General features: G+C 40.2%; 1 protein-coding gene across 4 annotated transcripts in view; it reads left to right on the top strand.

The window, feature by feature from the left end:
* The window catches only part of strbp (spermatid perinuclear RNA binding protein), an 81,247-nt gene extending 57,469 nt beyond the window's left edge, over positions 1–23,778 (top strand). For 3 of the 4 annotated variants that reach the window (XM_061062085.1, XM_061062084.1, XM_061062086.1), the window contains 14 exons: positions 1,017–1,311; positions 4,235–4,353; positions 5,259–5,354; positions 5,681–5,792; positions 6,438–6,535; positions 7,883–7,988; positions 8,771–8,854; positions 9,405–9,613; positions 10,922–11,074; positions 11,265–11,399; positions 11,761–11,901; positions 12,295–12,424; positions 13,145–13,198; positions 18,056–23,778. In XM_061062085.1, the coding sequence (XP_060918068.1) occupies positions 1,017–1,311; positions 4,235–4,353; positions 5,259–5,354; positions 5,681–5,792; positions 6,438–6,535; positions 7,883–7,988; positions 8,771–8,854; positions 9,405–9,613; positions 10,922–11,074; positions 11,265–11,399; positions 11,761–11,901; positions 12,295–12,424; positions 13,145–13,198; positions 18,056–18,150 (1,827 nt within the window). In that variant the 3' untranslated portion in view covers positions 18,151–23,778. Of the gene's footprint in view, positions 1–1,016; positions 1,312–4,234; positions 4,354–5,258; positions 5,355–5,680; positions 5,793–6,437; positions 6,536–7,882; positions 7,989–8,770; positions 8,855–9,404; positions 9,614–10,921; positions 11,075–11,264; positions 11,400–11,760; positions 11,902–12,294; positions 12,425–13,144; positions 13,199–15,451; positions 16,852–18,055 lie in introns of all 4 variants that reach the window. The other variant, XM_061062087.1, reaches the window with a different exon arrangement.
* Positions 23,779–23,850: the final 72 nt, after the last annotated feature.

The raw sequence follows: 23,850 nt of genomic DNA, 5'->3' as shown, positions 1-23,850 counted from the left end.
GACTAATATTCATTTCTTTATTCTTATGCTCTACCTAACCATAAAGGCTACATAACTTCAGTGTTTACTGCTGTTCTTGATTTTATGTCATTTTATATTTGCTTGTTGTGTTAATGTGTGTGTTTGATTAAGCATTAGTGGACGAGGATGTAGTTTGTTGTTGCAAAATGATTTTTTGCTGCTGTTGCATGAATGTTCTAAGCAGCTGTTATCCCATTTATGTTTGTATAAATGCACAGAAGCGCTTAAACATACGAGTGTGTCGTGTAGCAAATGTGGCCACTGTGTGTGCTGACATGAATTCATTTACATCAGTAATCATCGGTCCTGACTGCAGAGGTCAGCAGTAATTGATTCCTCCAGAATGTGGGCTGAATGAAGAAGCACGGTGCACACACAGATGGGCAGTTTTACAAATGGATATCAGACCATAAGAAACAACAGATAGAGAAATGTAAACACAAAGAAATATACCTGCATAGACAAGAGCGTGAACCAGTTGTATTTCATCAAACGATCATCATCATCATCCTCTTTTTCCTCAAATGTTCATTTTTCTTTATCTCAGCTTTTCATAACTTGTTTGCTAATAAAATGTTATCCATGTTAATAGTGTGCTATTAGACCTACTTAGTTGAAAACCTCTGTCTGTCAAATTAGGGATATTTTCTGTTCGATATCCATTCAAGAATTTGGTTTACTTCCCCAAGAGAAAAAGAGTTGACTTAATGTTAGTCTACAGCATCACAGCTTTTCTCACATTTAAAATTCTGCTTTAGTTCAGGATATTTGCAACATTCATATGGCCAAAAATAGCCCTGTTTGAAAGAGTCTCCAGAAACTATCTACAGGACTGAAAAGTCCTCCAAATGTTCTCTCATGGACATTAATATTACTAACTTCCTGTCATACTTGGTGGTGTTGTTGCCGCAGCAGGCTTAGATATATTACGCCTCTGTGTCATGTTGTGACCTTGGCCTCTGACCACCCAGTTGTGTCTGTTTGACACATGACAGAAGCTGACAGAAGAGAAATACGAGGTCACAAGCTCCTTGCCCGAGGCGGCCATCTTGGTAAGAACTACAACAGAGCCCAAACTCACACTGAAAATTACCCTCACCTCGCCGATCATGAGGGAAGATGAAGAAGAAGAAGAGGAGGAGGAGGAGGAGGAGGAGGAGGAAGAAGAGGAGGAGCAGTTGGAGAATGGGGATGGGGCAGAGGAGGTGGCAGAGGAAGAGGAGGGGGCAGAGGAAGAGGCGGAGGAGGTCCAGGATGAAGAGGAGGAGCAGGAGAAGAAGAGCGGGCGAGGTAGGAAAACAAAAATGGGAAGCACACAAGTTGTAGGTTTTCCTTCTTTTTCAGTCCTTACAATGCACACACACAAACACACTCATATAGATTTTCTGCTTTATTTTGTCCATCATAGAAGCGTTTTGACCTCATTAACTGATGCTGATATAGACTAATGCCAGAGCTGACACACGAGAACCGCATACTAAACTGGAATTCAGTCTAATAACAATCTTCTCTCCCCATCCCCCCAGTTTTCATTGGTAGCAGAAACTGGTTATAATTGGTTGTGGGAGGTGGGACTGTAGAGCAAGGCCAGCAGGTCAGGGAAATCAATAACTGAGCTGTAGTAAGCTGTCCATCCATCCTATGGCTCCCATCCAACTAGGCACTCAGGTCTCGCAGAGGGATGAGAGATAGCACCAAGGTTAGCCATACATCATAGCAGACCGCCTGTATTTTATGTCACACACCTAGCAGAACACACACACACACACACACAGTAGTATTTTTCCCCCTGAAGATAGAGATACCTGTCACTTTCGGTGTCTAATTGCTCGGATTTTATCTGGCAGCTAAGGAGGTTGAGGGATGTGAGCCTGTCTGTCTAATAGGGTCACATCTTTAAAGGAAGGGTCTGACACTGTGATACATTAACACCGGCATTTGAAGGCACAAATAGCAGTGGTGTTATCCAGTGTCAGCACCTCTTCTAGCTCTCTTAAACCATTAGCAATATTCACATGGTGGCCATTCTCCTCCGAAACTACACTCTCTGATGCTGTCATGAAGTCCAACTGCTTTATTCAAAGGTGTTATATATGTAGGGAAACTGAAAATGTCATTTTAACAGATGATTGTTTAATTGATCAGCCCCCTGAAAAGTAAATGATGAATGAAAATCTGGAGTATTAGCAGGCCACATGTCGTGTAAAAATACAACATCAACATATTTATTAGACCAGCTGAGGGGTTATCAAATATATTTTCAAATTTTTTTTATATATTTTTTTTTATACCTGATCTCCCTCTGAGTTTAATTTCCTATTGTCTTAACTTCTTAACTTTTGAGTTTTAGATTCATCACAAAGTTGTATATTTACACTTGTCATATTCTCAAATTTTTTTGGACAACCTGTAACACAGCAGTAGGACATAATGGCAGCATTTGAGCTCTGTTTCCTGAGAGTGAGGTCAAAAATGGCTGCCTCATGACTATGGTGATATGCCCTGGCCTGTTCAAAACCTTTTAAGCAATGTGTAGGTGACATATTTCTGAAAGACTCCGAAGGTTTTGCACAAAACATGCAAAACACATTTAATGATAATAAAAGCTGTGCGCACAATGTTTCCATAAGCTCTGGCCGATACGAAGGAAATAAGTATTTCATGCAGGGATTTTATTTTACTCCCATACAGCTTGTTGACCGAGTAAGTGAGGCTGCTCTGAGTGAGAAAACGATAGCAATGAGATTTTTAAATCAGACTTAAGGAGCAGACACCGTAAGTAACACTGAAGCAGATTATGATTTTAAAAAGAGCGTTTGAGGAAACAGCAGAGAGACTTTAATGATCCACTAGCAGCAGAACGGTTCCACATGCTCGCTGCGGTCACTCTGAGAGACCTTTTAGATTAACCAAAACATCACCCTGAATGAGGAATATATAGGAACATAAGTCAGGGGAGGAACATGATAATGTGCGATAGATGTTCTTGTGCTGCTGCCACACATTAAACACATCAGACACATCAGTCTACTTAGTTCCTCTTGAGGGAAGTAATATCGTTTTACTGGAGAGTGATAGAAAAAAATATTTACCTAGTTCTGTTTACTTTAAGACCCAAAAGGCTCTTTAGTGTGTTTTATTTCACACTCACACAGATCCCTCTTTAGAAACCCCATGTGGCCGCTCCCATTCACACACAGTTTGATTCAGCTTGCCCTCCATACCAGAGACTTTGTAGCAGAATGGTTGAGAGTGTAGTAACTCCACCAGCTCAGTGTGTTGGGCGGTATGAATCAAACCCTCACATAGAAAAGCTGAAGAGTGCTCCTCTTTTACCAACCACAATGCTCTGTCTGAACCCTGCCTTGACCCATCCTGTGTTGTGTTTGTCCTCAACGGGGTCAAACTATCTTAGATTCCTCTTTTCTTTTCATTTTTTTTAGATCTACTTTAGGAGCGCTTGATTCTGTGTTCGCCCCCGACAGGAATTGTTTTCTCTGCACTGTTTCTCTATGAGTCTGTGAAAATCAAGTGCACCTTAAGTAATCCAGAAGGCAAATAAACACCTATTTTGACTCCTGCCTGGTGCAGACTGGATCAAAATATATGAAATCCTCTTCAAATACATGAAGGAGAGATTGATTTACCCTGCTGGGCATAGTGAAATGTGTGCATCCCAACAACGCACATTAAATCAAACACTCCTTAAGTATTTGGATGGTGTATGTTTGTGGGGGGCTTTCCATCCCACAAAGTTGTTTCTTTCTTTGTAAACTTGAATGCTCTCCCATTAAGTCAGTGACTTGGATAGATTTCAGCTATTTAACTACTGTTGAAAAGTTTGTGCAATTTTCAACATGTGAGTATACATGGGGCAGGGCATCCTGGGTATTTAGAGTGTTTAGGATGCCAACATGTAATGCATTTAACACATGTTAGTTTGAGCACGCTGTTGAAAATGACAACATGAAGAGAGCGAGGATGTTTTATTGAGCATTCATAATGGGAGAGAAGCAACTTTATGGCATGAAAAGCACCTTGTATGTAACCAAAATATCCATGCATGTGTGTGTGTATGTGTGCATTCACTCACAGGTGAAGTGTGTGTCTGCGTACATTCACACACGCAAAAACAAATTCAAACACACACACTCAGACCTGACGTGTGTGCGTTTCATCTTCTCTATATTGGGTTGTTATTGTTTTGTGGCAGTGTTGGGTGCTGCTGCGCACAGAGTGGAGGCTGAGGAGGAGGAGGAGGAGGGGGAGGTGCTGGATAGACACAGATGTCTGTTGGCCCTGGCAGCGCTGCGACACGCCAAGTGGTTCCAGGTCGGCACCCACTCACTTCCTGTCTTCCTGCCTGATGCTTATTGTAGCCTGACGATTTTAGCCCAGGGGGAAACACTCACCGCCAGTTAATGCATTGGTGCTTAGTTTGCCCACCCAGTTTACATTAACCAGGATTAGATATAAGTATAGAACCATCGTTATAATTTCACTACTACAATTATCCTTAATTGTTATAGAATTAAAGACAATATGACCAATATGGTAATTTTTTTAGCACAAAAAAATTCAAATATTAAACAATGGTTTCAACAATTTTGTAGATTTGCTCAATCTTATAGATTTTGGTAAAAGTAGATTTTTGTAGTAATACCTGTGTATCTATATAAAGTGTTATTTAGCACCAACTGTTTATGAACTGAAAAACCAGTTGAGTTTTAAAAGGATCGTAAGGCTACAAAAGCAGTGGTTTATACTTGTTTTTATTTTTGCTATCATGTGAACCTGCCTGCTCTGTAAAGTATGTCAATGCTTCCCCTTTGATTCCCCTCCCATACCCTTCCCCATCTATCTACCCACTCACTTAACTTACTGACGAAAAAAAGTACAGAGTTACAAAAACAAAGTTCAGACTGTATACGTTTTCTAGAAAAAAAGATAAACAGAGTTAGTCATTTTCCATAAAACCTGTTTTGTAAACTAAATTCAAAATGTTTAAATCATGATATTCATTCTCTCTGGGAGCTCATGAAGAATATTAGACAGAGGCAATCACCTCATTATGTGGCTTAGTGGTGTTCTGCAGGTTGTTATCTGCATGTCTTTGCACAAATACCACTCCTCTTGTGCTCAATTTATCCTCTTCCTCTCTCTCTTTTTCTTTCTTTCTTCATTCATTTGTCCATCGCGCCATCTTCCTACCTTCTCCATCCCTCTACATCTCTCAGGCTCGAGTGAATGGACTCAAGTCCTGCGTTATTGTTCTCAGGATACTTAGAGACATGTGCAATAGACACCCTGTATGGGAACCTCTCAAGGGATGGGTGAGTCTTTTTGCTGGAAATAATCAGCTCCCTTGAACTTTAATGCATTTTTATGCTTTGTATTTTCTGAATAGACACGAAATACCCTCATTCTCCCTGCTGTAATGAGGGGTTCGTTTTTCTGTTGGATTTTGAAGAAATGTGCTCTAATGTCTGCATAAATGAACTCTGTATTACATAATACTTGTATGCTAAGGAATCGGATGCACAGCAGAATATAGAGCCTCATTAAGATATGATTGAAGGTCATGCTGGTTTTCTTGGTCAAGAATTTGGTTTTAAATTTGCATGTTCGACTCTGTTTCTGTATGTGTGTGTTCTTGCAGCCTTTAGAGCTTGTCTGCGAGAAGGCAATTGCCACCTGTAACAGACCTCTGGGGGCGGGAGAAGCCCTGCGTCGAGTCATGGAGTGTCTGGCCTCAGGCATACTCCTACCAGGTACAGATTCATGTTGAACGGATGCATGAATATTTAAAATAATTGGCACTTCCTGTGAATGACACAAGGAAACATGTTAAATTCAGGCTGATGAGATACGTCAATGGACATTTTTGAGCCTCTCTAAGAGAGGTCGATAACCAATGACACAGAGGAGCACAGCTGTCTGAGGAAAGACATTGTTATGGAAGAATCTGAATTAGGATCATTTGAAACTTTGTGAATCCCTGGGGAAGAAAAACTGTCCAAAAGTGTGTAAAATGTGAGTTTCTTTTGACTAAATTAGAAAATTGCAGATTGGATGCAAAAGCCTGACTTCTGACAGCAGACAATTTTTCAATATTTTGAAAAAAGAAAAAAGGTAAATTCATTAAACAAAACAAATTTTAGAAAATTGACAAGGCAAAAGTGTGTTCCAACATCTTTGACAAGATTAGAGTCTTTTTACACATTTACAGTTCAAATTTAGCAACTCGTCTGACAATTTATCGCTACTGTTGTACTTTTAAGTTGTTGGGATTTCCAGTCAGTGAAGCATAATTAGATGTCGCTGAGTGGCCGTGTCAGTACACACACACACTAAAAGTGACAACACCTGACTTTGTGTTTATGTGGGCATGTGTGTCATCTCCTCTTGCTCCCCAGGTGGTCCAGGTTTGCATGACCCATGTGAGAAAGAGCCAACAAACACACTATCAAACATGACCGACCAGCAGGCAGAGGCCATTACCTACAGCGCACAGGTACTTGCACACACACACACACACACACACACACACACACACACACACACATTAGCTTAAAGACACAGTTGTTATCACCCAGCTGTTACCGCCCTGAGCTGTCAGTGTATGGAAATCAGTAACAACACGCCCATTACCAGACAGAACGAGCCTATCACCACCTCAACCACACGATGCACACACAAATACACAAACACACAGGTGTGAGCGTGCATGTGTCTCCTGAAATAGCCGTGTGCTGCTGCATGTTAATGATCAGTGTGGGAACCTATTTCCATTGCAAGCCATAAATCCATCTCTTGACACCCCCGAGGACAGTATTTGTGTGCGTATATGCTGTCATGTCCTTCCTCACACACACACACACAAACGCACACACAAACACATACTAGACTGAGCAGGGCAGCCTCTGAGACGCATGGCTTAGTGAATCCTGCCGACCATTCCCTTTGAAGGCAGCTTGAACATGGCTGGAATGTCAATAGGGATAATTGTATTGGAGCAGATACAAGAGCAGATAGGAGAGAAGGAGCTGTTCTGTCAATGAGCTACACAGTCTCATGAATATCCGACACTCTACCTCCCTAATGGATTTATATTAGCAGAGCAGCTTGGTGTGCAATTCAGGTTATCTTTCTGATTATTTGGTTGGATTTGGGGTGTGTACGGAGGATGGAGAACGATTAAATAACACCCCTACATACTGGTCAGCCTATCTGCTCATGTTATTCCTATTACAAGAAAACCCATGATTGTGTCAAAGCAGATTGCATTCTGCCTTTTTTTGCTGTCAACACAGCAGTTGAAACACTAGTGGACAATTGCACTCAGACTACAAACAAACACCAAAACCTGGTCCCTCTCCTAAAGATTCTTGATTTCTATGCTATATCTGTCAGAAGTTACTTTTCAATGTTGGATATTGAGTGCAGACTGCAGGGCATTCACTTTCAGTACTAATCAGAGTGTAAAGATTGCATTGGCCCCTTTAAGACTTTCATTAATAAGTGAGTCAGCTTGAGCGTGGAGTGCTTTAGGACAATGTTTGGAATTCATTTCCAGAGCTGTGGCTTGAGATTTGATTTATTTATTTTTGAGGGTGTTTCGGAAACTCACAGTTGAGAGTATGATAGTACTCGCCAGTAACAGTCTATAAAATGCAATAAAGAAATGTGACATGAGATCCCAAATGAACTTAAATGAAATGCTACTTATTGCTAGATAAGGTCTTTAGAAGTACAAAAACGCTTATAATTTTTCTCTGTTTATGTCCATAATCTAAATACATGTTTAATTATTCTTCCCATCTTCTGTTTTTTCCTCTATCTATGTGCATGCTTTTAACAGCACTCCCTCAGACTCATGGCATTTGGACAGATGTACAAGGTGTTGGAGATGGATCCTCTTCCCTCAAATAAACCATCACAGAAATACCCCTGGTCGGATAAAGAAGGTGTGTGTACCTGTGCGTTTATGCCATCTACCTCAGCCTGTGCATATCTTTCTTCCATCTGGTATATCCTCTACATGTCGGTCTTTTCTTATCAGGGTTTCATTCATTTCTCACCCTGCTTCTTAAACTGTCTGTGAAGCTTGTCTGATGGTCTGTCTGCCCTTTTCTTACATGAAACATTCTGTTGAGTCTTCATGTGGTCATGCAGAGGGTGATTGTGCATAGTTCAGACTCACACATAACATGACCTTTCTGAATGATTCTGAGTGTTTTTTCCCCCTACACAGCAGCACTGGTTGCACTGTAAATATTCCTGTTGTGAAGCATCACAAAAATACAAATAAGCTTGAGATTTGGTGTACCAGAAACAAAATGTCGAAACCTTGCAGGAGTTTCATGCATGAATGTTTCTGCCATGTTTCACAAGTGAGAGTTGGCAAGTTTTCAAAGCGACTTTCGACTCGAGCCTTTTCATGCCTCATGAAGCCGCCATGGAAAGTTGCCAGAGCATTTGCAGATTAAGGTGCATGTAGGCCGTCTGCTCTGCTGATCATGTCTGTGAGTTTATTCCTCTAATGGACCCCAAAAATTATAGTTGTTGTTACTGAGGTAACAACTAATGGGGATCTTATCTTAATAAATAAAGAAACACTTGTATTCACAAATTGCTAGTTTTGTGCCATCCTTCTCTGTCACACACCTGAGTGCCTTTGGGTGTTCATACCAATAGCTCTCATAATAAGAGATTGATTAGTAATTCTCTGCATGTTCGTTTCCTCTAGGCTTAGGTCTGAAGAGGCCGTACGAGGATGGAACGATGGATGACAAGGACCTCATCAAGAAGATGAAGAGGAATCTGAGGAAAGGTACGAAAAAACAAACAGAAAACACTGGTGTAGGGTTATAATTAATTTTTTCAATGCAAATCATTTTAAGCGTTGTTGTTTTATAAATAAATGTGACATTGAAACATGGTCCAACAAAGTAATGCAATGCATGCAGATGTGTCACTCTTTCTCTTCCCCCATGTCTACCTCTCTTTCTTCCACTTGCCTTTCATTCCATGGAGGCAGATCAATAGTATCGATTGCTAACATTTTAGTAGGCCACCGAACCATCCCCAGCTCTTTCTTCGTTCACAAGCAGAAGATAAACCACGACTAATGGTGACAGAGCAGCAGCTTTTAAATATTGGCAAACAAGAGGATAGTGATTGAAAGAGAAGGAAAATAGAGAAGCGCCTTAATTCTTCAAGGGATTGTGCTGAGACCCTCAAGAAAATATGATTGACTTCATACTGTCTCTCTGAAGTGGCCCAATATGTCAAATTCTGCCTGGATAATTGATACATCACCTTAAATCCTTTATTAAATATATCCTAATCTGCTTTTCTTCCCCCCCATTTGTTTGCATTAGTTCTGGACAGTAAAGCCATAGACTCCAACCAGCCAATGAACGCCCTGATGCGATTGAACCAGATCCGGCCGGGGCTGCAGTATCGCCTGCTGTCCCAGTCGGGCCCGGTTCACGCACCTGTCTTCACCATGTCTGTGGATCTGGATGGAACCATTTATGAAGCATCTGGATCCTCGAAGAAGACCGCCAAGCTGCACGTCGCCGTCAAGGTGGGAAAGAAAATGAACCTGGTGATAATTCAGAATTAAAAAAGAGATGATTTCCTTTTTTTGGCTACCTGGTCTTCTAAGATTCATCTGTGTCCAAACCTGTGTGTATCTATAAATATGTATGTCTGCCTATTGGTTTCTGTGTGTGTGTAAGGAGGGATGGATGGAGGTGGGCAAATCCATGTAATCCCTAAGTGGTTGTGAACAAAGAGGCTCTCTAGAGCACAGAGCCGAGATAATCCGCTATCGGCTCTATTCCCATAAAAGGCTCTTTCTCCCCATCTCTCCTACCTTTTCTTTACTCCTCACCACTCACTTTCTTTCTTTCACCTTTTGTCCTTCTTTCACCTTTTACCCTTCTTGCTGTCCGTTTCTCTCTTCCTCGCTCACTGTAGTCGCAGCTTCAGCAGCTGTAACACAATCCCACAATGTGTTCGAATGAATTGTCCTTCTTCCTTTTCTTCTGCTTGTGTATTGTTCTGAATCACTTTTCTGTCTAGTGTACTTTTAAAGAATAACATTGGACTCGTGAATCTATGCAGCCTTGTGCTGAAATGGTTTTATTCTAACTATACAGGGAGTTAGATTAAACCCAGTCACGCTGTGGTGTCGCTTTTTGTTATGTTATGTAGTATTAATGTGGTGGAGGGTTGTTAGACTAGCTAATTTACCATTGTATATTTTTCCCTTCATGCACTGCGTTACATTCTTTATGACCTGGCAGGTCTATGACTACCATATAATTTGTTTCAACAGACTCATCACACAAACTGACCTAAATGTATCATTTGGAATTTCCTGTATCAAATTGGCCTTAAATCATTTTATGTGCTTTTCTAAATAATTAGTTTTAATGTTACATGTTTTAAGGACACTGTCATTCAACTAGCTAAATACTATACACTAATAACAAAAAAAAAATCTCCACACTTCTGTGATAGAAAATATTACAAGAACACTGCTAAATCTTCTACCATCATCTTTTACCATCGTGTATATTTCAGATTAGCGTCTGTTTGTTGTTTTATGTTTAAGTCCCTGAAACAGTGACTGTCACTAATTGAGGACACATAACATTCAGGAGATGTAGGTCGAGGAAAATAGCCAGATATTCCTGATCATTAGGTCACTTTGGACTTTCAAATGAGATGTAACAACACGTTGAAAATCTACTTATTCATTTAAACGTGAACAATAGCAAAAATGCAGGATTTGTTGGTTTCTTCATCAGGGCAACTATCAAAGCAAATGAATATGTCCTGTGTCCTCCAAACTCATTTTTCCTTCATCATGATCCTACCTCTCCAGGTTCTTCAGGCGATGGGCTACCCAACAGGTTTCGACTCAGACCTGGACCCCATGAGTTCGGATGAGAAGTCGGACGGTGAGGGGAAGAGCGAGACGTCATCACATCACAGCAATAACCAGACACACTCCACAGATGGCTCCAACACACTGGAGGTGAAACATCCACTAATGCACAAATCCATACACTCAGTCATGTTAAAAAATACAAAAGTTTGTTGACATAAAAGTTCTTCAAACGTAGGTGAATAAGCTTGTGCATCATGCTTCTTTTCTAAACTGCGTTGCTTTCTCGTAAAGCTATGAAGTGGCTGTTGATCTACATGACTTTTATTTCACTCCCCAGGTTCGAACTCAGGGTCCCATTCTGACAGCGAGTGGAAAGAATCCGGTCATGGAGCTAAACGAAAAGAGACGAGGACTAAAGTATGAACTCATCTCTGAAAGTGGAGGCAGCCACGACAAACGCTTTGTTATGGAGGTGAGCGCTCTGTGTACTGACGGATAAAGATGATAAAACAAGAGTGTGCATTTTAGACACCTTTAAACCCCTAACCAGAAAAATGACACATACGGAGAAAAAGCCACACCGCCACACATTGAACAACAGGCTGATCTCTGGTACAGTCAATCAGTCAGCTCGGTTCTTAGAGCTGTTATTCTCTGTGGGGTGTGTTGTTTTCCGACATGCCTGGCTGCTCCATCGCTCTGCTGATTGATTAGCAGGCCTGCCTGACAGCGGGGCTTCTCTAAATAAGCCATCCTGTTCAGCCAGACTCGCCGGCTGAGTTACTGATAACTGATAAGTGTGTTTTTGTGTGTGGTGTGTGTGCGCATGTTAGGTGGAGGTCGATGGGCAGAAGTTTCGTGGGGCGGGCCCCAATAAAAAAGTAGCAAAGGCCAGTGCCGCTCTAGCAGCTCTGGAAAAACTCTTCTCTGGTCCTAATGCAGCTGCAAACAAGAAAAAGAAGATACTGCCTCAGGTAAGGAGACACACTTACAGTACACACAAGTCTAATGCATTAACACACACCGAATAAAACAAGATGGAAACAAAGCAGTCTGGAAATGTTTTCATTGAGAGCCAATCGGTAATGGCAGCAAGTTTAAATGTCTATTATCACCGGCATCACCTTTGTAGAAAAGTGCGACTATTTGCACTTTGTTCAACTAATGGTAATCAATAGCACTTCCTTTAGCAGGTGTCCAATAAGATCAATTCTTGACAGCTATCAGATCAGCACTCTTGTACTTTTGTCATTGAGGATGATCAAGTAGAAGCAGATTTCTGTTACCAATATTTCTGCAGACATCTGTTTACCTCTGTGTCTCAATTCTGTGCATCACTTACACATTATGTGTGTTACTGTGTCCAGACTAAAGGCGCTCTGGCGGCGGCTGCAGCGGCCTCAGCAGTAGCAGCTCAGGTAGCCAGAGGAAGAGGAAGAGCAGCCCTGGCAAGAGGAGCTTTCGTCAGTGCAGCCGCTCCAGGATACGTCACACCAGGTAGAGAGAGGTCTCATTCAAGAGCTTATATATAAAGCATAGCTGGTTTTATTTCAGTGCATTCTAATGCCTGCATGTTTTTAAAGAATTGTTGCTCAAAATTGAATCCTCACATAAGGAATTTCCTGAATACTGAATAGTAATCACTTACTTTTCCCACCTATCGCCACCAAGTATATCCATTCTATTCAGACAGTTGTATTTATTTATATATTCAGCACATATATTTGTGCATTGTTGGCATTTATTATTCTGTTGGCTCACTGTAAGAGTCCTGACATTTTTGTTTTCTGATAACAATAAACATCCATTCCTTTTCCCCCGCAATTTCATTAGAAATAAAACAGCCTTCAAAAATACCCTACAGAAGCATACAGGGGATAGTAGTTGGGATTCTGCATGACAGTTTAATGTGGTAAACAGTATTAACCACAGAATCGTGCTGAAAGAATCCTCACAGATTTTCTGGTAAAAGTTTTTAGCTTGTTATGAAGCTCCAACAACTCAGAACCCTGTTCTTTGAAAATGAGTGAATGGGAACTTTTTTTTAAGGTTTGTGTTTTTTTTTTCTTTCAGGAAACAGTGACGCTTCCACTGAACTCCACTGTACCTAAAACTTTCTGCTCACTTAGATAAACTCTGTGAAGATGTTGAAAAGTGCTGCTAGGAATTTGGAAAAAGTACCCAATTGAAATTGTCTGTAACCTCTTCCCTTCCCAGGCTTTGGGACACCATATGGCTACAGCCCCGCTGCAGCAGCTACCCCAGCATACGGTACGTGCTTCATGTTTGTTTTGCCTCTTACCTTCTTCTGTTAACAACAACCCCACCCCAAAACATAACTGCTAACCATCTGTGGGTACATTAATACTTCTTCAGTAGGTTTATGTTACAGCCCCAGCCCTTCCTGTCATCCCCCTTTTTCTTCACTGTCTTCCATTTTAGCTTAAACCTAGTTGGTGTATGTTTTCAAGCAAATCTGTGCTATGGCTAAATCCATCGTTTGTATCTTTAACTGCTTGCTGCTGCTCGCTCCCTCTTCGTTTATGGTTGGACCCAAACTCTGTCAAGACAGAGCTGAAATCAGTCCCATGATGTCATTGTAAAACTCTAAAATCTGTCATTATCACAATGACACACACACATCTACTTTGGCAGTCCTTGATTGGCCTCCTCTCACCGACAAAAAATGCTTTCTGGTTTTACATAAACTCTTACATACTATCTACGGCGCTGTCTTCTTCATTTCTGTTCAGATTAGCAGGACTCAATGTGTGAGTTCGTTGCTTTATTCACTATTATTTAGTGGCAATGCTGCTCCTGTCACGCTTCTGCTGCTAAGGGTTACCAAGTCCTCAGTGCACAGTGGGCACTGGGATCTCTGATACACAAACAAACACACACAGGAATAAAAGACATTTATAGGCCAAACATCATATATACCTATATGTCCCTCCGTCGCCTTAACAGACTGAGCCTTGTGAAGCGTGTGCTCAAATGTAGCATTGGGAGGCCTCTCCGTGCATCCTACAGCTCTGAGTTTGAATGGGTCTTATGTGCTAGAAGAAACTAGTCCTGGGCCCCATGCAGATGATTAGTATCCCCCCGACATCCATGCATATGAAGCATGCCTTAGTTTTTCTGTTTACGGTGGAGCTGAAACTCTGTGTTCATATGGGGTGTTTCATTTCATTAGCTGGCATCGCTCCAAGATACTTTAAAAAAAAATAACTCTGACTTCAGTGGTGATTTCTGCTTACACTCAACCAGCAATTTAAGTGACTGAGTGAATATATTTGATCAGATATATTCTGTGGGAATGATGAAGCATAAATATGAGCATCTCTGTCTCAGTACTTAACTGTACTTGTCACATATTGTGGGACAATAATTTCGAGCACAGTTAGCCTGCGCTTTCACCTGAGCTGTATCCTCCCACAGACAATATAAATGGAAATTACTTTCTTTAAACTAGAATTTAACTCAGAATTAGGGCAAGCTCACTATTTGTGTCAGCACTAAGCATGTCTGTTCAGACATGGTGTGATGGGTTTGATTATTGCTAAGTGGTCCCAAACCTTTTACCCTGTGTTAAATTTGGGGACAAACCAAACCGGTCAAAAAACCAAGAAAGGAAGTACAACATGAGAGAAATTAAAAAAATACATTTTACTCATGATAACACTGATAACTTCTCCTTTATCTCTGGAAACAAAGCTTTCATCCTTTCCCCTTCCTTTTTCTCTTTGCTCCTGCATCAGGCTGCTCTCGCTTAGAATGCATTCAAGAATACTGCTGAGTTCACTAAACACTAAAAGATTTACAGCGTAGCACAAAATATTACTTTGAAGAGCATAGATATATGTATCATAGAATGCAGAACATCCTATCACAGAAAGTAGAACAAACAACAATATATCAAAGACCATATCAAATGTTGTCGTATTTCACCAACCATCAAACATAGAAAGTTACACCATTTAACACAGAGCCTTGTACCCTAGGACATTGAAGATTATAACTTAGAACATGACAAATTATTATAGCTGCCGTAACTTTATACCACAGAACTTAATTTGAATTTAAAAATTGCTACACACTGGGGCTAAATTGTTGGCTTGTGATCACTCTTGTCTCTTCAGAAGTTGTAGAAGCAATGTTGCCATGTTCACAGATCTCAGCAAATAACTGCATGATTACAATCTATGTTTCATACAGACTAGAAAAATTAGCTGAAATTACAAAAACAAGACCCAAGTTGTACTAACCTGAACTAAACTTTGGCCTTTTGTTTTCTTCTATTTAACTCTCAAGCTCTTCCTTATCCTTTCTCTAACCACTAATGAAGAGTTTAAACACATTCACATGTGTTCTAACACACTTACACTCCCTCCTGTTTGTGTAGTGTCGGGTCATTTGTTGGACCTAGAATTAGTTTAGTGTGTAGCATAGTGAGCAGAGGAACACTTGGTTATTTGTTGCCCTGGTCTCATGCAGAGCTGTGCTCTTCTCATGTCTCCCCTCTAGGTTTGCCCAAGAGAATGCTTCTGTTGCCTGTCATGAAAGTGCCCGCCTACCCCGTCCCCCACTACCACTTCTTTTAGCAAAGGAGACACAAGCACCAGACTTATTTTTTTAAACACATACCAAACCCTTTTTCCCAAACCATACAGTTAATTTTCTATAAGGGAAACCCTGGTTTTTAGTTTTCTACTTCCTCAGTGATGGGGTGAGGTCTGAAGATGTAAGCTGAAGATTTGTAAAGGCGCTTTTTTGTTTTTATTTTGTTACTGTTCGTAAAAAAAACTTTTATGTCAATGGAAAATGCTGCAGGTTTAAAGTTCTTAAGAGATAAGCAAAAACTTGAAGGATTTGTACTGTGAATTGTGTCCTCATTCTCTAAGTGTATATCAGCCTTTTTGTTTTTTTGTGTAGGGAGAGGATTGCCTTTGCAATATGAGTCACACAACACATTCTCTGTAAAATAGTAAATAATAAAGTGAGCTGTTTGAAGGACTCATTGATAAATATTATTGTTTAAAGATGAATAAAGTTGATCTGTTATTAAAGCTGAGCACTGCCTTCTGTATATCGGAAATAAGGGATTTCACTCGGTAGATTGAATTATTAGGAGCTTTTTGGGTTAGATTTCACTTCTTACAGTAGCTTTTTCACTGTGGAATAATTTACAAATTCATTCATCATTCAATCTTCACACAGTGCTCTGACCTAAACTTAGATTTAGCTTTAGTATTCTACACTCATACATTCACACAGATTGAATTTCAATCCCTCAGATTATCTCGGTGCCTCTTGTTACATCCCTTTGACCCTTTAGCTTATGGATATTCAGAGAGACGGGGAGCAGACAAAGGATGAATTAAAAAAAAAGCTCTTGTCGGATCCTGCATCTTGTATTCAGCTGCACGATCTCATTACCTCATGTGGATTCATATTTGGCAGGTTTCCCACAGCTACCAGAGGTACCCATGTGAATTCAAATCTTACTACATGTGTGATTATGTTCGTTTTTCTATTTCATTTTTTTCCATTTCATTGCTGTTTTGTCTTTTTTAAATGTTTTACCCCCCTAAAAAAACAAGCAGCCCCTACTGAGCCACTCAAACTAGGGCTCAAACTAGTCTAAATCCTAATTTGAAACATAAAGGTTTGTTGTAAGAATAAACTACTGTGAAAATGTTTATGAAAATACAATATTATGAAGACCCTAGTTTAAAGGTCTCAAATGGAGAAAAATTAGTCGATCCCATTAAGACGGTCAATACCAGTCGAGATTGAGTCATGTTGGCCCCCCTCACACCTTCTTGGTCACCCCACCATCGAGAGATTACCCACTGATGACGTCTCCATGGTTACGGTTATGAGGCGCAGCCATTGGATGAGAGGACCCACTATTTTATCCAATGGTTGGTTAAGCTCCATCAAGTCTTTGTCAAATCTTTTGAAATTAAAAAGGTCTACTTCTATCTCGTACGATTGATCTCGATTTCTGTTTATATTTTCTGTTCTACATCTGTTCATGTTTTTTTTTTGTTCACAAAAAGCTGAAACCTTAGGGAGAGTGTATACTTTCAGAACTAACCTGTGTTTGATCTTATATTAAGTCTTTCTTTGCTGCTAGCGTCTGACACAAATTATTATTAGGCTTATCTTCAGCTTGCTACCTAATGCTAATGAGTGGAACAGCAGTAAATACAAAATATTGAAGTATTGTTTTAGGAAATACCCTTCTCCCCCTTAATGATGAGTATTTGACTAGATGTTTGATACCCTATATCCATGACTTTATGCTGAATATGAAGCTAAAGCCAGCTGTTTGTTAACCTAGCTTAGCATAAAGACTGGACGGTGCAGATGAGCAGTCATTATTTACATTTACAAGTGTAGGACATAGTTCCCCACTCCTTTTGAGCCTTTTGGTTTAGCTATGCTAACTCTCATGGCTCCAGCTTCATTTTAACCTGCCGGAACACCTCAATAGGAAGTCAATAAATGGCTCTGTAAATTAACCCTTTCATCTTAACTCGTGAACAACACCCAAGATCATTTGTGCCTCCAGGTTGGGAGTCAGTTGCTGCCCCAAGTGAAAGAGTTCAAGTAACTTACATAGATAGCCATACATTTCTATTTTCATGTCACAAATTGAAAAATATTTTTCAAGAACAGACAAACATGTTATAGATGTTGGGTTTACACAATACACTAAATAAGGCATTTAGAAAAAAAGCAGGAGACATTCTTATAACTATTTAAATTTGAATTATGCTTTTCCCTCTGACCAAAAAAATCAATACTTGTTTTATTAAATCTACTGGCCATTCCTATTACTGTTAATGGCTTTTATCTTTCCACTGGGACATTTCCGATATCGCCAAAATGTATTTTTGAATTCTTTTGAAAATACTTAAGTAACATAAAATGTTCATTCCTTGGTCCTCTAAATTGCCCCTGTATCCTGCGATTGCATTCAATCATAGTTAAATCCATATGGTTATCCAAAAAGGAAAATAAATGTATGTATGAACTCGTTTAGACATTTCTAGATCTAATATTCAGGACTTTTAGTAATCACTCCTGTCCTCTTTGCCTCTGTTCTTCATCTTCCTGCAGGCGGTCTTTTCATTGACAATCCCTTCTACCAGCCACGGACCATTGCTCCTTTTATCATCCATCTGGGTCCACAGGATCTCTTCTCTGACTTCTAGAAGCAGCAAGCTGATGGATACTTTCTCCACACTTTCCTGTCTATCATGCCGGACACGTGATTTCCTGTCTGTCCGAGGTTGCTGCCTTCTACCCAGGTGTCGGACTCTCGGATCTACAACTGTTTTGGTTTGGTCAGATCACTGTCTGATCTGCTGACCGGAGACGCATCGAGCTCCTATCTCTGTCATTTATTCTCTACTCTCGCCCAGATGCAGAGAGTAACTTTACACGAAGCAATATTCGGATTTTACGAGAAAAGTTCAGCTGCGACCGCTGTGCGAGGCTGGGCTAGTTTTTCTTATAGCAATACACGTGAACTCCTCTCTTTTGAGCTTACTTTCTTGAGAAGATGTGAATGTCCGATGGAGTTTTACCCCACACAGCATTGCAATAGCTCATTTTGATTGTATATTCATTGTATGTGTGTGTACGTGTGGCTTTAACATGACTATATACACATATATGTACGTATGGTGTATGTTTCTATAACGATGTGTTGACAATAATATTACTATATGAGGATGTATTTATGTAAATATTCTATAAAATATAACTATTGTTGGTATAAATTATTTTAGAATTATAAAGTGAAATGTAACTGTTATATCACAGTATAGCTTTCTTCCAATTTTATATACACTGAGCAATTGAAGCTAGTCCTAGAGGATGCAATATTATCTTTGGTATTCTATTAACCTGTGCTGTTAGAATAATATGCTTCCTTCTTTCCTTTCCTTTCCTTCCTGCTTTTCCTCTCTCTTTGATGTCTTTCTGAGCCTTTCTGAGTATGCTCTCTGCTGCCCGAGGTTTGTTTACATGGCCCCGGTCCAGAGGTGCTCACTACTGAACACACTCATATCCTAATCTTACACCCAATTTTCCTGTCAGAAAGCACATTTTCTATAGTCTCACTGCTGGCAGGGATTACTGTTGTTACAAAGTACTAATACAAAGTACAGTACTGTAAATGTATGATATGTGTATACTCTGATGTACGCACTCCTCCCTCCACCATCAGCACATCTTAGCGGATACACCCATCATCTCTCGGAACAAACGTCAGCTCTGTCCCGCTCGCCTTAGGGACCAAAAAGCACAGTTCATGCACACCCATTTCTGTTCCTTCTTTCTGCATAAAAAAAACACACACACACACACCCTTCCCTCCAAGGGGCACATTTCAGTGTGATGCTGCCAGACACAGAGACATCAAGAGAACCTTGAATTTGTAGTATATGTTCCTGAATTTGCGTCACATCTCAGAACTTGGTTAGAGCTTTAAGCAAGCTTTTAACATGGATAGGATGATGGAATGTACCTGATGAGTGCAGACTGATTGCTTTTCTAACTGTGTCATTATTCAGAGAGAAAAGGTTGGACGGTGCATCCAAAGTTGCAGCACCTCATGGCGCCCTGTTTTTGGTAAAGAAAGAGACACCTGTCAATCAAGTAAACACTCTCAAAGTTTGGAAGGCACAATGTCAACATTTCCACCAAGAGACACATATGACCAAGCCAGAGTTAGCTTTTGACATCAGCATACCTTGTAAGAAAGTTTACTATGTTATGAGACTGAAGTTCGTTGTTTTCTGAACATTTGAAGCATGGTGTCTGATAAAAATCTTTAATCGAACCAAAAAATCTAAAAAAAACATGTTTATTGCATATGATTAGTTGATATTTTAGTGGGACTGCTGTGGGTTAGCACATATCAAATTGGTGATTCAACTCAGAAGAGATATATTCCACTGAACTATAGCGTGCTTTACGCAAGTCTGATGTTATCTGTGAGGCTTTAGCGCCGTCGCTGACATATTTCTCACGCATGTATAAATGCATGTGGTGCTTTCACCCTGTTCATAAGTTGTTTTGTATTTTGGCCCTTTGATAGAGATGAGATGTCAGACAGCGGAGTGAAAAATCAAACAGAATGTGCATCAAAAGGCTTTGATTCTCCTCACGCTTGCCTTGATCTGGGCACCAGCTTGATCTGACATGTTTGTGCCGGCTTTGATTCAGCAAAACCGACGCCTGAGAATGAGACTGAGGGCTCACCGAGGCCCTAAAGCCAATTTTTGGAAAACAATAAGTCAAATAAGAAATGTATTGTGGAACACCACTAAGCTGCCAGTGAAGATTTCACTTGGGATGGAAAACAAGTAGCTGTGATTTCAGGATTTTTAGGTCTAAATGAAGGATGATAGGTACTTGTTTTCTAGTGGTGCTCTGTATCTTGGGGCAGTGAGGTCCCATTTATCAGTGTGTGGTCATAATTTAGGAAGAAAAATGTGTCTGTCACCTTTAACAATTGGACATATCCAGTGTGTTGTTTGACTATTTCCATGTCTTTATAGCATCATCTTCTATTCCAAGGGCAAAGTTGTTAATGAAATCTGTAACACAAAGCGCTCATGAGTTTAAAGTTTAACTGGTCCTCCTTAACCCGTTATAATACCCGCGCTGCAGCTCCAGTGTCCTTGATCAATATTTCATATTGCTAAGCTTTGTTTACAAATGAGAAAACATATCTGGCTCGTGTTGAAATGAGTAAATAAAGTGCCAGGATCATCTTTCTTCTCTAACATGGAGAGGTATTAAGATGTTCAAATGTCTTCTAGAAACTACACCCTGCTTCTTAGAAAGTCAGCTTGTTAACAATAACATGTTAACATATTTTTTTTACCTCTGAATCTTTGCAGTGAGTATCTATCTTTCTAGTTTCTGCGAAATCTCCGAGCACGTCTATCCGCCTCTAAAAGTCTTGACATTTCTGCCCTGACTTTTCATCCTCCTGTGGAATTCACATGGAGGTGAATAACTTAGAGCCTGGCCATGTGGAAACAGAGCTTCTCTATCAGCGGAGATTTTCTCCTAATTTCCCCTCTGCCCTCTGTCTCTCTCTCTCCCTGCCTCCGCCGTCTCTGTCCAGATGTCCCACATTAATAAGGCAGACAGTCATACCTCAGTGAGCAACCTTTTCATTTCCCCTTCCAACTACACAGACACGCAGGAGGAGTCACCCCGACTACTGACCCTGTCCTCTTCCCGCTCTGTTAGGCTGGATGGTCGTGTATGGAGGACGGCTGGTAGAGGGAGATTTTAGAGAAACACAGTAGGTCTAAAAGAAGGCACAGGCAGTTTGGTTGATCAGTTTAAGCGAGGGATTTGTTGTTTCCTGTTTAGGCAGTGTCAGTTTTTTTTTGTGTTTTATAGTACACAAACATTACATTTTATCACCAGAGAATCCGCCTGAGTGATGGTGTAAAAAGAGGCCATTTGCGTCCAAGTTTCTTGTTGTCTAATCAGGGTTATTGCAGGTTAAAAAATATAAATATATTTTCTTGTTCTCAGAGAGTATGTGATGATATAGAGAAATATTAAAAAACAGAGAGGAAAGAGAAACTAATGACGCTTCTTAAGAAACTGCAGAAAGAAAGAAAAGAGGATCTGCATGTTCCAGCAGTGTTTCCCATCATATTGCACCATCAGGAAGACGACAAGCCACTCTGTCAAAACAACATAAATGTGACTTCTTATTCTCCCCGGTAGAAACCAGCTCAAAGTAGCCATATTTGAAGTCTTGGACAGGAACGTTCAATGGCAAAACTTGATTTAAGAATATTCTTGTGCTGGATTCGATTGTCATTTAGTTTAGTGAAAGACGTTCTTCTCGTCCTGCTCCTCTGTTCTCCGTTATTGTCGGTTAAAAATCCCTATATCACAAGAAACAGCAGCAGCCATTGTGCTCACAGCACCCTCCCCCTCCCTGCACAAACAATGCCTCTCTTTGGGGCGATCAACAATTACACCTGTACATCTAAGAAGCACAACACACCCACACATTGTTCTCAGGGCCACCTGACACACACAACATGTATGCAAATAGACGAACACGCACACAAAAGCAAATATGTAATCACTAATGTAAATATTCCAACAATAAGATCTTAGCGCATAGAGACAGCATGACATTCTTTGCTCTGTGGTTTGTATGTTACACGCAAGACTGTACTGTATGTAGTGAAGTCACGCAGGTGGTGAAGCCATGGTTGAACTTTAGGAATTGAGCCATGAACAGAGAAAGAATATTGTCCCATCTCCATGATTAAAAAAAAAAGGAATGGAATGGATTTAGCTTATGAGATTGCTTTTTAGAGAAACAGCCGTCATCTGTGGGCAACTCAAGCTTTGCTGTCAGGAGAAAAGAAGGACGAATGCTGTCATCAAAAGACTTCTTTGGCACCAAATACTTGGAGCTTTTCACATTTTAGATGCTGCAATATGTTCACTAGTTAGAGCGTTTGCTGTGCTTTCATTGCCAGGTAAAGTAGGACTTCTAATTTGGAGATGGTTTGGACACAGTTTCCCCCCTAAAGGCTCCTCTTCATCCACCTGCCAGGTAAAAGATCCTAAACACAAAGAGAAGGAAAGATTGTTCCAGTCATGCTTTTGGGGATCCGGTGTGTTTTTTTGTGAGATGGGATTTATCCAGACACCAAAGACTCTGAAGCCTTTGTTGCACAAATCTGATGATCCCCGCAGTCTCATAAGGGAGAGACGGTGCTGCATGTGATCTGATTTTCAACGTCTAGACGGTTACAAAATGTCAGGTACAAAAAAAAATAATCCACCAATGGTTATGAAAGAAAAACTGTCTTTCTCATTCTTGTGTTGGCATAGAAAGCGTGGTTCAACATCTGGGACTACATTTATCTGGATGCAGAGTAAGAACAGACCTAGAATAAGCCGGAAAGTCCATCCGAGAGTTGAAAATAGATTCAGGATCACATTTCAACTGCTGAGGCAAAGTCAAGCTGACTAACTGCTTAACAGATCATTTTCTCCAGGGTGTGGGTGTGTGTCGAGGGGGTGGAGGGGATTCGTCTGGCAAGCACATTAACTGGAGGGAATGGGAAGAAAACACATACACACAATATTGCTATCACATTTAGCATGTTGTTGCATATTTTGTGGTCATGTTCCACTGATTGTTTAAGCCCAATATCCTCCTGATAAACGATCAAAGCATTTTGGTTGGGAATGTACACTGTTGTTCTAGTGATTGTAGAGTAGAATGTATTTACTCATAGAAAGAGTAAACTTGCTTTTTTGTAGAGAAGCATATATACAGAATATATATGGATACATACATATATATACATCTATATATCTTTTGAGCTATACTTGTGTGTGTGAAAGTTGTTTTCGGGCGCATCCCCCATATAAGAAATCCTATGTTGTGTTTTCCCCCTTTTTCATTTTTTATTTATGTTTCAACGGACGTAGCGTCTTACGAGTGACGCGTGTTTATGTTTTCCTGTAAATATGATTTTTTTATTTTATTTTTTTGACAAAAAGGGGATAAAAGAAACTGTTTTAAGGTGCTGCCAATGAAACTATAAAGTGATATCTGTCCACAGAATCTGTTTGACCCATCAAATTATCAAGGTTTTGTGAAATGTAATAATGACAGGGTGAGAGGCTGAACAGAGGCCAAACGACAAACCATGAAGGTTATTTTGAGTCGCTGTGGTAGCAACATTCATACAGTGATGATCTGTGGTCGTCACTGTTTTTCGACATAATCTATGCTTGATGAATAAATTGGAGAAAGTGCTGAATCTCTATATGTGATCCTTTTTTTTTTAATCACTCAAAACTCTGAGAAATGAATTGTGGGTAAACGTTTAACAACATAG

Source organism: Labrus mixtus, chromosome 17 (genome assembly GCF_963584025.1).
Source record: "Labrus mixtus chromosome 17, fLabMix1.1, whole genome shotgun sequence".
In the NCBI taxonomy this organism is placed as follows: Eukaryota; Metazoa; Chordata; class Actinopteri; order Labriformes; family Labridae; genus Labrus; species Labrus mixtus.
The sequence above is the reverse complement of the archived record's forward strand: the minus strand, read 5'-3'. Positions and strand labels throughout refer to the sequence as shown.